The 15,559-nt window shown below is 44.7% G+C and overlaps 1 protein-coding gene across 12 annotated transcripts in view; it reads right to left on the minus strand.

Annotated features, from left to right (window-relative positions):
- Positions 1 to 15,559, minus strand: part of MEF2A (myocyte enhancer factor 2A) — a 674,395-nt gene that overhangs the window by 54,269 nt on the left and 604,567 nt on the right. For all 12 annotated transcript variants that reach the window (XM_069625048.1, XM_069625045.1, XM_069625042.1 and 9 more), the window contains one exon: positions 136 to 320. In XM_069625048.1, the coding sequence (XP_069481149.1) occupies positions 136 to 320 (185 nt within the window). The remainder of the gene's footprint in view (positions 1 to 135; positions 321 to 15,559) is intronic.

Below are 15,559 nucleotides of genomic sequence, written 5' to 3' on the forward strand. Positions count from 1 at the left end.
TCAAGGGACTGACCATTCTTTCCGCATTATTGGCCTTTCCAAGGTCGCCAGATTGTTTCGACATATCCACATTTGATCATAAGCCACGTTGGCACTGCTAACAATAGCTGTGGAATCCAGCAAGGCAGAACTCACCAGTGGAGGCATCATGCCCTTGCTAGAGGGGGGGATGACCACGCGAAGGTCTGGTTTGCGGCTGTTCATGCTGAGACTTCCTCCTGGTGGGGGCGGAGACTTGGAAGGCATCACTTTCCCCAGCCCGTTGCCACCACTGTTTCCCAGCAGGCCCGGGGATGCCCGTGAGTTCACAAACCCGTTTCCTTTGGTGGGAAAAACAAAAAGGCACAGAGTTACCAAGAATAGCAGCCAACGAGCACTGTGGTTTACAAGCAACTAGAAAAGCACATCACCAGCATGGAGAGCAAATGCCATAATGGCTTAATGAGCATTCATTTGTGAGCTTACAAATACATGAAATAACAGACCTAGCCCCATTAGCTGCCAGAAAAAGACTCTGCTGAAGACAGAATGAGTTGCAAAAGGAAACTCAGGCAAACAACTAAGTCCTGTTCCCCCAACGGAAACAAAGGAGCTTTTCAAGAGACACACTGGCAAAACAATCAATGTCCAACTGCATTTGACGACGGCAACAGGGAAAGCTCTACAAAAAATATGAATTCATCCCTCATGAAATGAGAGGGAAACTGGAACAAATAAATAAATCCATGACCCAGCTTCCCAAAAATAGGTGGGAGTATAAAACAGTCCTATCTCACACTGCCAAAACATGAGTGGATGTTACAGGCCAATGACATCTCGTCACCGGTCAGTTTTTCAAGGCCAAAATTCCCGCTGGACGAGACACCATTTACCTCACGCTTCATCTTTGGGCCCCATTGTAAGGAGGGGGACGCCACTGAAATCCCCATCCTTTACCCCTTAAGCCCATCACCCCCATCTTCCAGGGTGGACGTGAACGCAATTCCCAGACTCCCACCAGCCCGCTCCATTCTGCTCACCCCCCCGCATTCACATACCACTTTCCCACAATGGCATATTTTCTATTACCTTTAGAAATCTCAAGGCAAAGGAAAAAGCCCCTAATGAACTATCAGCTTCTAACAGTTATTACATAGGTGTCATGTACATAACTAAATCATAACCAAAAACATTCAAAAAAGGCCAAAGAAGCTATAAACATGATTATTTAATCATCATAAGAAATACAACAACCAGATTTGCACCATACACTAGTATTGGTGCGTCTAATATGGAGCTTGAAAAGCAGGTACCACACTGCTGCCAGATACAAATCAGTTCTCGGCTCGACAGAGTTGCTGAGCTGGAATTAAATTAAAGTGGAAATTCCACCTGATGGCAATAAATCACCAATTGCAAAAAATATATATATATATACAGTGAATTTACAAATACTTGACAATAAAGTGTAATACAGACAAGGGAGAACAACAAATAGGAAACAGAGTAAAAAACAAGCAGATTAACAATCAAAAGGAACACAATCAAATAGAAATAAGTTGACTCGAGCTACTTGAGGTGCGGCTTATTGGAGTCTCAAATTCACATCGAGAATGAGGCCCAGCCTTCCTCAGGACGTAGAAACTGGTAAGGACAGTAGTTATTGATCCTCGACATTCATCAGTAATGAGCAAGAATAGTTGTTTATTAGAAAGGGTCTCTCTTAGAAAAACTAATGTTTATACATTGCCCGTCTTAAAGGTTCATAGCCATATTTCCACTTCAAAGGGAGTTGAAAGGAGCATCTCTCCATTGAGGTACGTAACCCGGACATTCAGGTCTACGGGCCCCTCTGATTCGTACCGATTCGCTAGCATCGCTTTCACATTAGATACAGGAATGCGTGGCGGGGCGCCAAAGCGTTGGTCGCGATACCTGCAGCCAACATGGCTAACAGGAACACTCAGGTAAAAGATACAGTGAAGCAGTACGAGTTCTCTTTTTGGCAACAATCTCCATCAATGTGAGTTTTAAAAGGAAAGCGTCCATAACTATACACACACTTTCCATAAAGCCACCTGTTCAAATTGCCAGTAATTTGACAGCAATTACCCTATGAATTCCCTTCCTAGCCAATGCTGGCGTTACCGAATTCCAATGGTGAGAAGCCTCCGCCTCCGGAGGAGGAGGTACAGGTATAGCAAGGACCTACCTGAATGGCTTGTTGGATTTGGGCAGATTTGCAAGGTCTCATGCCAAGTGGGTGCTCTTAATCCACGGATTTCCTAGGCAAGAGGCAGGCCACATCTGTGAAACACCATTGGGCCCCGGACGAATGGCAATGCACACACCTTGGCTTCGGTGCTGCGACCCTGTCGCATCTGAGCATCACATTCAAAGCTATTTCCCATTCGGGGATGAAGAGGGTGGGGGGGAGGCGTGTGGAGGGAAGCAGAACATTTTAGAAACAGCTGCTGTGTAAATCAGTTAAGTTTCCACCGTCTTTATTTGGCGTGGTTTTTAGAGCTCCAAAAGCAATGTAATTAAGGAGGGCTTGCTTCTTGCAGTTAGTTCCTAAATAGAAAAGGCGCTCGATTTTGCACCCATGTCATTACTGCGCTTTCAGGTGCCAGAAAAGAGGGTACCGTTTGTCTGCTGGTAAGCTATGCCATTACGCACGCAATGCCATGTTATGCCAATGGCCGAGACAGCAAAGCACATTGCAATCGGTTTGATCACTATTTTGGCATTTCAGGGATCGGGTTTCGTCCCTCCCTCGTAACCTCGTAAAGTGATCTTCGAGGGGAGGGCTGGGAATAAGGAGATCCTTGACAGAGTACCTGGTGCCATTGAAAGGACACGATAGCGGGGGAAAGCTTGTACTTGTGGCTGATTATCACAGGCTCACCGGCATTTCAAGGCACCCGCCTATTTTGAACACTGCCCATTTCCTTATGAAGCTTGAAAGTCACTAACAAAACTGAATCGACGACTGAGCCACCACTTACTAGGCGGTCAAATGCACACTACATGGCCGATTCGTCAATAATATTGGGGTGGTCCCCCCACCCCAAACCCCAACAAACTATGTGGTGTACCCAACAAACAACAAAAAAGTGGAGCACTGCAATTTGGGAACCACCACCTTATTATATAGCCTTACAAATTAAACAACAGCTACATTCTATCATGACTTATTGTGCCTTGAGATCAAGCATCGTAATGCCCTACGTTAAAGGAAGCCTCGCAGTGATAATTATGCCCTTTCATGCCCGCTACCTAACTGTCTGCATTGGACTCTGATCTCCCCAGAGAACTAACATTGCTTATCAAGCCGAGGGCCATCACTTGGGAAAGGCTCTTTTTCCCAAGCGATAATGACCCTTCCCGAGTTATGCAAGGCTATGTTTTGGAGTTTCGACGGTGAAGTAAAAACGGTCAAATAGTAACTAAAGTAAAGAGAAAACTGTATTAATAAATTAAATGTTTTATTTTGTAGCATTTATACAACAAGATTGTCTTCATACATTAAGCATTTTTTTACAGCATTGTACAATTAAGAGCAAGACAATCACATACCATCAACTGAGTGTCCGTCAACAATCAACCCTCCCGATTCCCCAATTCCCATCCCCTCAGCCCATCAACTGCCGAATAAATGAAGCATTTTAATTGCAAACGTGTTTCAACCAGGAAAAGTTTATTACGAGCATGCATTAGGTATAAAATAAAAGTAAATGATTTCTGTTTAAACAATAACTCTTTCCCCATGTTTTACTGTCTCTTTGGTGTGTTAACTTGAATGTGGCAGTGAAACAGGGGATTCATTTTTGAAAAAGTCTTGCTCCAAAATTGCTATGTTGCTTCACTGTCGGCTTTGGGAAGTGAGAATGTTCAGAATGCAGCCAATACCAGTAGTTATTGACTGCTCTCTGAACATTCAGATTGGCTGACAGGATGTCCATAACAATCTCCATGTGCTGGTCTCCTTTATTTCACGTAATCCATGAGAAGCCCCCGTCGCATGCTCTATTTAAATGCATCGCGACATTATGGTCTGGTGCTCATCGTCAGATGTCGGGAAGTCCAAAGTAAATATGTCCTCCGTCCAAACTAACTATCTGACCCTCCCACTGAATCTAATTGAAGCAAATAGGCCAAGAAAATACATGTCTTTTCTTCCACATGTGTTTTCTTCTTCTTGGACAGTCTTTATATACAGGTGTCTTTTTAGCTCACATACATTTTAGCGTAATCCCCTTGTAGTGTCTTTCTCAACAACTCTTCTAATTCTTCAAAATGGCACTTGGGTCTCGTCTTTTCTGTGGCCCTAGCTTTGAAGTACTTTTCCTTCCAGTAGTTTGTCACACTGGTCATCACGTACTTGTTCTTCCCAGTCTCTTTCCTCAGGCTTTGCTACATTGTGTTTGCCTTGATTCGATTTTAGGCTTTCTTTGCCAAGGTTTCTTTCTCTGGGGCCGTCTGCTCTCATCTTGTTCACTGGCGAGCTTTAGCTCGTCTTTCGCGTCATGTATTTTTGGATTATATTTTCTACAGCCTTTGACTTACAGATATAGGGTGTTTACCCTTCCTCCCAGTGTTTTAGTTCCCCATGTCTGTTGGCTCCCCTCCTGGGTTGATTAAATCTCTTTATACATGGGTCCCATCCCTTGTAAACTACTTTCTTCGATGCCATCTCGTCCTCAGGATTGGGACAAGTCTCTCTCCCCTCAAGTGACACCGACCAGGTTGTTTGTTTTCTCTGCTTTTTACTGTTCCAATCATTCAATTTAATATTTTCGTTCTCATCCTTGGAACAGATTTCTTCATGCACATTATTCTTCCCTGGTGGGTTCCTGCTATTCCCGATTCCCTCAGTCCCTTTCGTTGTGCAGGGAAGGGCTGCAGGACTTGGCTCATGCTCGGCTACTCCTTCTCTCTCTTCTTGCTGCTTGGGTTCCTGTTTTTGGTTCCTCGTCAGGTGCCTGCCCGTCACAGACGCTGGCAATCGGATGCCGTTCAGGCTTCTCGTTTTGGTAGTCTCAGCGCTGTTGCTCTGGCAAAATATAATAATAATATGCATCTTTTTTAGACCTAAGCTAATTCCTTTTTTGCAATCAAAATCCTGTTCTTTTAGAAATATTCTAAATAGGGTCACATTTGTCAGTCATTTGAATAGAAACAAAATAGAAATGGGGCCATGGCTTCCTCTGTCAGTCATTACAAGAAAAGGCTGGGTCTGTGTAGAGGACATGTATCAGCCGTCTGGCCTTCACCGATAAACCTAGGTTAAATAACACTAAGGACAGGTCCTCCTACTCTGCGAAGTAAGACAGGCTATTCCAATATGGCTCTATTCTCTTAGTTAAATGTTATGTAAAGACTGGCCATACTAAGCAGAAGTTAGTTACACGAGTCCTAGTGTTCACCCCTTCCACTTTGTTAAACGCACAAAAGGAATATTTTGAAGGTTGTGAAGATAGGGTGACCATTGTTAGAATGGAGGGCCAGTGGATTCTGTGTTTAGGGCCTCAAACATAAGTCACTGTCTGTGAACTGGCGGACAGAGCTTGTAACTAAAGCCATAAGCAAAGTGAAGACTTTTGACATAACAATAACATCAGTTGAATATGCAATTTGTTCTGCCTTCTGCTGATAAGGGTATTATTGTGTATGTATTCTGAACATATTTGTGTTGTATCTCTTACAAATGAATAACAAATGACGTATGCTGATGCAGGCTTCGTTTTTGTATAACATGAGATGCTGTGTATCATTCAGACACTTATGCTCCATTAAATACTGGTCGTGGATGAATCTGAAGTCCACTCGAGTGTATTATATGCGCCAAATAAATCTAACCTTCAAGTTTTTAAACTGTCTCAGATACTCTACTTTGAATTATAGTGCTTAGAAGTCTCAAAATGGCACCCAACGTGGGGCCCCACTGAATATGAGGGCACTTTGACTAGACGTGACAGAGAGAAACCTTCCGAATGGACTGGTTGGTTTTCAGGGATCCCTGCCATCATATTTACTGGCAGCAGACACTAACCTCCATCGGCGGACTTCTCGCCATAGACTTCCTCACTTGGCTGGGGTGCCTCAAATTGCACGCAATTTTTCGCCCAGAGCAACTGAGACAGAATTTTGTCAGTAAGTATAAATATTTCGCAAGTAAGACTTGGTTATTGGGGTTAAACTGAAGATATTTGCAAATACCTTCTTTTGCCCGGAAAATTCAGAAGGATTTATGATGCCTGGTCCCAGTAAACTTTGTAAATGTTGGTCCAGACTTTGTTGCATTTGCTCAGCGAACGACTTAGAATTTGGTCAGCCTGCACCCAAGAAGGCACCCGGGCATACGAGATGTATGTCAAATACAGGTTAGGGGCGATTGTATTTAACAGGTCATGGCACAAACGACTAAAGATATGCCTAGCTGATGATGGCCTGAAAATGGATGGCTCTTTTGATGTATGCATAATTCAGCATTTAGAATCTGTATTGTTAGAACTAAGACTAGACCCTCTGTCTTGATGTTATCCACGATTGGCGCAAGGAAACCACACAGAAGATCAAATGCGAACAGAAATTTGCTCGAAGACATATATCACAGGCTGATAAGGCTTTAATCTAGCAAAAATATCAGCAAAATAATAGAGAGATGGACAGAGATTGTCAGCTACAAAGAACAGGAATTTAGCCTGTTATACCTACTACTACCCAAGATCCTGTAATACAACAGATCCTTAATAACCCTTGCCAACATCTCCTTCCTTCTGCGCCACCTCCTCCATATGGTCAATCACGGAGCCCATTAGTAGTAGGGCTCCCGGCCCTAAACCTCCTCCCACTCTTCCTGATCCCCAAAATTTTCCCACCTCAATAGAAGATGATGCATCAGATGCCAGCCTAGATCCTCCCAGTGAATATATACATGGCTCGTTGACTAAAGAAAAGGCACAGAAATTAGAACCTTTTATTAGGAATACACGAGCCGTTGAGGGAGCAGTCTATTCAGTTTGTATCGAGGGGAGTCGGACAGAATTTGAGGAAGTACTTGAAACACAAGGTCACGAGCGACTAAATTTGTTAGAATGTCTGGGTGACGAGATTCGAATCCAGTGGGAACAAAAATTGCCTTCGGCAGTTCCTAGGGAATTACAAGATTTGAATTTAGCTGCCTTCTCTTGTCATACAGAGAAGGATGCCTTTTCACATGTTAAATGACTTTGGGAGATATTTGATGAAATGAAGGGACTAGAGAAAACCTGATTGGAATTAGAAACAAACTAATACTTCTGGTTATGTCGTTCTTATAATGCAATCAGAGAGTGCTTGGCAGACCAAAACCCTGACATTTGCATATGGCTCAATATTATGAAAATAAGAGTAAATGTGGAGAAAGCAGAAAAGAAGAGAGTGGATCTTTAAAGAAGAGTGTTAATACAGCAAGTACAACAGGGAATGAGGGGAGGGCTGCATATTGGCTCAAGAGTAAGAGGTGTTGGCCCATTTGTACCATTTTCACTGCCAGGGCCTAATCAGTGTGCATATTGCAGACATGAGGGCCACTGGAGGGTACAGTGTCCAGCCTTGTTGAATAGGGGAAGAGGAATGTATCAAAGAAGGGGAAGAGGACGTCAGGGAGGACAGGTAGGAAGTAGGGGTGGATGGGTACCACCTTGGTCGGCGATTGGCCCTGCGTCAACTACTTAAATGGAGTTAATAGGGTAGTATTACCATATTAACTCCAATGTTTTCAATAATCCAAGCGAGTCCTTTGTCACTAATCAATACAATATTGAGGATTTCTCTTGGGCTTTCTCAGAATAGGACAGCCCTCAATGCAAATTTAATTTTTCTCTTATTCAGCTTTCTTTCATTCCATTGATCTTTGCTTGTAATATCTTTCAAAAGTTCATAACATTTCACAGAGACTTTTTAATGCGCGACTTCCCCTCACAGGACAACTTTGCTATTTTGTATCCTTTTTCTTTTAATAATTGTTCTCTTCACTCGTGTTTTTTCGGCACACGTGCAACCTTCAAATCACAGTCACTTTCCCTTTAACATCAACCAGACTGTTGTTGCCCTCAATAACTTACGGGTTGTATTAAATTAATCTCTTCCATCGTGTCCTCGCAGCTCAAGGCGGTTACTAACACCGCCTCTGCTCCTCCCCAACTCCGCCGTTCACCCGGGAGAGTCGCAGGCCGTTTCCCGACACATTGAAGGTTACTTTCCTCTGCTCTGCTTTTCGAACACTCACGGCTTTCCTTAAGCTTGGAAATCTTGCCTGGCTTTCTCTCGATCCTCTTATTTGTTGATCAGCCAGTTGGCCTTCCAACTCCCACAGCCTGGTTCGTGTCAGCCTCAGAAGAGCTGTTCGTTCTCGTGCCCTGCCTTGCTCAAAGTGGCCTGTGCGCGGCACCTTTTATCTTCACTGGGAGTCTTAATAAGTGGCAGGTGCACTTTATTAGATCTGCATGCCTGGCTTCATTACAGAGAAAGGGCCAATGAGAGTCAGGGGAGGTAATCCATCTGACCTCATGCCTCATCTTCCTCTGTGCAGTACCTTTATCAAGACAAGGTGGGGAGGAATTATGGGAGATGTAGTTTCCCATAAAATAAACAGGACTAGGGGTTAGCTGTGTTGTGGAAAAGGGAGGATACCATGTCTAACCATTGGGTGCTTCTCCCCCACTCCCTGAGGACCCCCTAACCCAGGTGATCCTCCTTCACTTGTCCACCATCAGGGTGGGATCCAAAAGCAATGGCCTTTCCCTGGCCACCTGAGTACAGGACTCCCGGGGACTAGGTCGTGAAACATCCTTTGGTTTTTCACACTCCCAAACCTTACAGGGGGAAGTCTCCCCCTTTGGGATAAGGGACGAATACCTGCGATCTGTCACACAGCCCACATGCAAAGTAACTTTTGCATAAGAACATTTTGAAGCTCAGTTAAGTTGACAAATTACCAACCAATCTTGCATCTACCTTCACTCCTTCCTTTGAACTAACTTCTGAAAAATATGCAGAAAGATAGGTACTGTACGAGTCAATTGAACATATGAGAATTTCTGCTGATTCTGTTTTATTTTAGCTCATGCCATTTTGCTATCTTCCATTGAAGTAAGATAACATTTTCCCCACAAAATGCAGATACAAGGATATGTATAGGGTGATTGATGTGGTTGTGGATGCTAGGACTTGTGGAATAGTTGACACCTTACATTGAACTGGCTAATAGAGCTAAACAGAGGGGACAACATTCCCAACAAGGTTTCGGTATTGCAAAGTGAACAATGACATGTCTGGCATCACCCTCCAGCACTGGCTATTCAGCAACAGTAGTTTTTATTATGGGACTTGAAGTCTATCTTTCCTATAGGTTGGGGCATATGAATCATTACATGTAAACTATTATTGGCCGAAAAGACAGAGCAAACTTTGAGTCAGCTACTTTCTCACCACTACGTACTTAGTCTATATGGTGGTTATTGTGATGCAGAGAGGTCTGTTCCCACACACTATTCAAGTCATGTTCTTGCACCCATACTGCATTATAAGTCTAATATACTCCCAGAACGATGAATTTAAAAATGCAAAGCAAGGGAGGTTAACAAGGACTTCGGGACATCACCCCAGTGTAGCCCATGGAACGGGTTACTAGCGCCATTAGCACCCCACGTTACCAAAGCAATACAAACAAAAAAAAAAGTCTTCATTAATTGAACGGGATGCTGGGGGCGTCCCGTTCACTAAAAGAAACTACTTTGGCAAGATGGCCGGCATCGTTGTAGAAGGCGGAGTTTCATAAGGAGCCCCTCTTCTATTACAATGGCTGCTGGAAAAGCAAGAGGCAGTGAAGCTGCTGGGGCGGGCCCCCACCGCCGCAACAATCCAGTAAGTGGGGCTGGGGAGGCAGGTGGGGAATAGTTAAAAAAAACAAAAAAAAAAACTGAAGGGTGGGGGGGGGGCGGGTGGGGTATGGTTCTGCGGGCTAGGGAAGCAGCATGCAGGTTCTGTGGAACGCATGCGGAGATAAGAGGTTTGGGCATACGATCTGCATAACCTGATTGGTTGAACCTCTGCCCCGGGTCCTAAATGAAAATCTTGACTGCATGGACTGCTCCCAAGTCACAGGGGACTATGTCAGTTGTTTTGACTTCTAGGTGAAGGGCAGAATTAAAATGGTGTGTGTAGTAGGCTGCGAGTAAAAAACACTTTTAAAGTATAATTTTGTTATGAGCAAAACTACTTGTTGGCAGCACATTTAAAAGAAGCTCTTTCTAGTGGATGGTGGCAGACCCAGCAGTAAGTGGGAATTGATCAATGGAATGGACCACCTTTCTTTATGAAGAGTATTCTCAATGCTTGCGAGTGATAAGCCGAGGGAAGCTGTGATGGGCACATTTCCATCAGTTACTTGCAGCATCGGTACATGCATCAATTAACATGGCACACAAAATAAACCTAGTTTATAGCCATCATGTCTACTAGACATATCAAAAAGAGGTTCCTTATGTGGAAAGTCACAATTTCTTAACTACATGCATTAAAAAGCTAGGGTCTGTGCAAAATAGGAGCTGTAGGGGTAAGTGACCTTATTGAAAACATGAAAGTATAGCGATAAAACAGATATTTCCAGGTTAATATTTGCATCCTTGCTACTTGCAGATTTCCAGTCAGTATGTGGAAAATGAAGCTATCATACTCTTAATTAAAAGGTTTCTCTCGCTCTCCTCCAATTCTGAGCCGCAACAGCAAGGCATTGTGGGTATTCAAATTAGCTTGCATGCAAACCCTTTACTCCAGGAAATTGTCTTTGTCTAAAAGAGCAGTGCTACTTTATACATAGCTTAATCAACCCAAGACAGACATTTGCAAGGCTGCCAGGACAATTACATACCTGGTTTTACCCTTATTAGGGATCATCAGTGCAGTATAGTCCTGACACTCTTAGACAAAGACAATTTCCTGGAGAAAAAGGTTTGCATTTGAGCTAATTTGACTGGGCACAGTTTGTTAGAAGGCTTCAGGTACATACAATGAGAGACTGGGAAGACCCTAGTGAGAAGAGGCCAGCAGAGGAGGCAGCTGTGGTGGGACTGGAAGCTGAACCAGGATGCCGGCAGACCAGGATTACAGAGGACGCTGCCCGACGTCCACTGGAAAGCAGAAGGAGAACTGAGCAAAGAAACGGGCATCTACGGAGCAGCTGGGCTTGTGACAGTGGCGTTTCCTGGCGCCAGAGGCAGAGGGGAAACAGCGAGAGCCGCCAGGAGAAGGAGCAGATCGCTGGTGAGTGTTGAAAGGGCATGCAGGCACTACTGCAGGCAAGTTCTGGTTCATGCATTTTGAATACCGAACTGAAAGCAAACTTATTTAAACTACATGAGTGCATTTCAAACTACTATTTTAACTACAAGAACCAGAGTGCATTTCGAATAACAAGTGTGTTTTTTCAAATGACAACTTAAACCTTAAGCAACACAAGTAACTACTGAATCGAAATCAACTCACGTTCAAAGCATATTAAAACCATTAAGTAATTTACTTGTGAAGCACAATAAGCACATTAAAGTACAACCCAAGAGGCTGACAAGCAGAAGCTAAAAAGAGTGGAACTGTGTACACCAGGCCAGGAGGCCGACCTAAAGACATTAAGCAGAAATACCTTGGTGCACAGGAGCAAGTGTAAAGGAATCTCTTGGTGGACAGGAGCAATTGCCAGGAAACCGGAAGGGGGCTGAAGAGCCCAGGGATCCTGGTTGCACGACCTGTAATTGGTGGACTGTGTGGCCTGACAACTGCACCTAAACCAGTGAACCCTGAATACTGAAGACACAGAATATTGGGAAACCAACTGGTAAAGCAAACTAAAACAAGTACAAAAAGGTGAAGTTGAAGTTTTGGGGAAGGGAGCCAGAAAAACCTGTTTATGTTGTTTGAAGACCGAGGTCTAAAGACCCCTTTTTGTTTGGTGTATGAATACCCCCAGCACTTTGCGCTTAGCCTAAAATTAGAAGCTTTTTCTAGTTATATGCTTTTGATAAGGGTGTCATATATCCAAAGATAGCCACGAATTATATACAAAGTTACAGTTGCAAGCTAATTTTTTGAATGAAGTGAATCAGGTTGGTGGTATTCTTGATTTGTGAGTTTATTCACTCCAGATTTATCATGAATTTAACAGCCAACGTGTGCTTCGACTCTGTCTTTTTCAAGGCTGCATGTACACCAGTCAAAGTTAGTTCACATGATTATAATATGGTCGTTTGAAAAGGGAAATGATATTAAGCACAAAAAAATTGTTTTTTTATACAAAATTTGCATGGAGTGTATGCCAGTACAATAAAGGTTCAATGATACATACGAAAGACGGGATTCTAAGAGAAAAGGTGATGGGGAAGACAGACACTTGGCCTTATGAATTACATTTGTCATGAATAATTAAGCGAGTATATGAGTCTCAACTAAGTTGGATGCAGGGTCTGCTGCAGCAGCAGTTTCAAATCTGGAAGCAGATTGGTCAGGTCTACAAATCGGACCCTGACCAGGAGAAGGCAGTTCACAGCTGTCAAAGTGCTGCCTGCTCCCGTGGTACGCCTTGATGCCCGCTTCAAATTGCTGCTGCAGCAGACTACCGCATCTTTCTTGGCAAAGCGATACACTTTTTTCCTCTGTTCACTTTTCATTTTGACTTATCTCGACCATTTTAGATGACGTCCATTACCAAGGACCAGGCCTTCCTCCCACACAGTATGTTCCCCGGCCCTTAAGTATTCTGCATCGGCATCTCTGTGGATGTTTCTCCTCGATAAAGAATCTGGTCTCTGCTTGGCTGGTTGGTTGGTCAGAAGAACGCCCCACACTATTTCCTGTAGTCTCGGTACTGCACCGTCTGAATGGTCAATAGGAGTATATCCTGCATACACAGTACAGGGCATTATGATGGGTTAAAGGAACCATGTCTTGGTGGAGCTCCTTGCTATCCAATTGGTCAAAGCTAGTGAAGGGATTAATGGTGCCGTGAATGCAAGCAATGTACAATTCAGTCACAACACTGCCCTTACTGTTGGGAAGATTGGAGGATTATAGGAACAAAACGGTGTGCACTGGTGCTCTTCTGCTGGTGGCCCCCTAGACGGCAGTCACCTAGATCTGCCCTGTTGTGACACAGCCGCAGGCCCTTTCTGAAATCATTTGAGTGAACAGGAGGATATCTGCTCTCCCTCGCTAGTGCGGGCAGTAAACTGGCTGAGTGTAGTAGAAACAGATGCCTTTCCTGCCCAGCTGCTCGGTAGTGAAGAGCTCTGCTCAACAAGAGACGGAGCGGCGCACTTTCCTATGCCCTGGTAGGTTATATTAAGTGATGTTAGGCCAAGTCATGTTGTGTCAGGCTACTAGGCCAGGGCGCAAGTTCTGGGATCACAAGTTGGAATCGGTGTCCCCTGGACTTTCTGACTCCCACAGGCACCTCAGACGCTCAAATCATAGCACCATTCAGGTGTGGAATTAGGATAATAAACCGATGGATACTACTCAATTTATTTAATTTATTTGTTTTGTATTTATAGTAACACACAAAACCCAAGGGCATTCAGGCGCTAGTTACCAAGGGAAATGTCAAACCAGGTGGGCGGCAGACAGTTTACACATGCAGTACGAGCCTGCGGCAGACAGATTACATATGCAGTATGAGCCTGCAAGGTCAAATCAGGTGGGTGGCAGACAGGGGTGTTAGGTCTGGAAAAGACCTGGGGCTATGCTGATTTCGGAACTGTCAGGACTGGGGGCTAGCTAGCCTTTTGGCTGTAGCTCCTGAGATTCTATCCGGGGCTACAAACAAAAGACCAGGGGCTATAGCCCCTTAGCGCCCCCCCCCCGTAGCAACGCCTCTGGCGGCAGACAGATTACACATGCAGTACGAGCCTGCAAGGTCAAATCAGGTGGGCGGCAGACAGTTTACACATGCAGTACGAGCCTGCGGCAGACAGATTACATATGCAGTATGAGCCTGCAAGGTCAAATCAGGTGGGTGGCAGACAGGGGTGTTAGGTCTGGAAAAGACCTGGGGCTATGCTGATTTCGGAACTGTCAGGACTGGGGGCTAGCTAGCCTTTTGGCTGTAGCTCCTGAGATTCTATCCGGGGCTACAAACAAAAGACCAGGGGCTATAGCCCCTTAGCGCCCCCCCCCCGTAGCAACGCCTCTGGCGGCAGACAGATTACACATGCAATACGAGCCTGCAAGGTCAAATCAGGTGGGCGGCAGACAGTTTACACATGCAGTACGAGCCTGCGGCAGACAGATTACACATGCAGTACGAGCCTGCAAGGTCAAATCAGGTAGGCGGCAGACAGTTGCATAGGCACACAAGGCTGAGGGGTCAAATAAAGTAGGTTGCAGCAAAATTACCAGTTTATCCAGGGGTGCTGCGGCCACATCAGTGGAGCAGGGCATAGTGGTCACAGTATAATGTTACATTTGGCTACAGAGCAATATGGATGAGTGCTCCAGGTGGGTAGGTGTGTTCACATGGAGCCCAGCGCCATGCCCCCTCGGCCTTGAACCTGTGATCAGCATGCAAGCAGAGGAATCTTCCTGCCCTCAGAAGTACAGAATGTGGCCTGACTGCCATGCGGCTCCTGCATTCCACTCTTGCCTTCCCTATCTTTTTCAGATCTGAAAGAGGACAGCATTTCTGGGAGCCGGAATATGTATTCCCCCGCAGGGAGCGATTTCCGAAAGCTGGAGGTCTTTTTCCCATCACCAGAGAGGTACTCCCCAAGGAAGTGATCTCCCCATCAGCCCCTGTTTCCAGGCTCGCCTTCCAAGTTCATGTGGGACAATCTGGCTGCGTCGTTGTCCCCCACCCAGCAGAGTCATTTCCTGTGGCCTTTGCAGTGAGATGTCTGCCAATGGGTTGAGAAAAATTCCATGTGTCGCTCAGAGCGGCCAGAAAATAACAGCCCTCGCCTGGTTCCCACATTCTCCATGGGACGCTGACGGACTGGCCTGGGGAACAGTTATCAGAGTGCGCGTGTAACCATCAACTCCAGCCCCCAAAGAATCGCTAGATTTAACAAGCACAGTGTGCGCTACAGAGAAGGGGTGTACTATCTACGTTTACTAGCTACAAATAGGCACATACTCCCCAAAAATAAAAACAGGGAGTAGAAATACTCTTAAGAAAAAGCAGGAAACAGACACTTAGCACCTTGTGCCCCTGCTTTGGCGGACACATCGCCATTTATATATTGCTACCAGTAGTACATATGGTACCACAGATACTACTGCTTCTGAACAGGCAGTAGTAACACATGTGCATGAACAACTAGGTACAAAGAAATATTACAAAAACATTTCCGTTTTCCAGTTAAACATATTGTTATCACAAAATGCTCCTATTGGGAATTGGACTTCCATTTCTACGCCCAACTTTTATAGTAAAATACTTGTGACTTACAAATCTCACCTGGAGTGCTGAGCACTTCCTTGGGATTCAGCCATCCCAGTAGGAGGACCAAACGTGGTCTTCACCTCGGAGGTCTGTTGTGTCTGACTT

The sequence above is a fragment of the Ambystoma mexicanum genome, chromosome 11 (genome assembly GCF_040938575.1).
Source record: "Ambystoma mexicanum isolate Mex_15411 chromosome 11, UKY_AmexF1_1, whole genome shotgun sequence".
NCBI lineage: Eukaryota > Metazoa > Chordata > Amphibia > Caudata > Ambystomatidae > Ambystoma > Ambystoma mexicanum.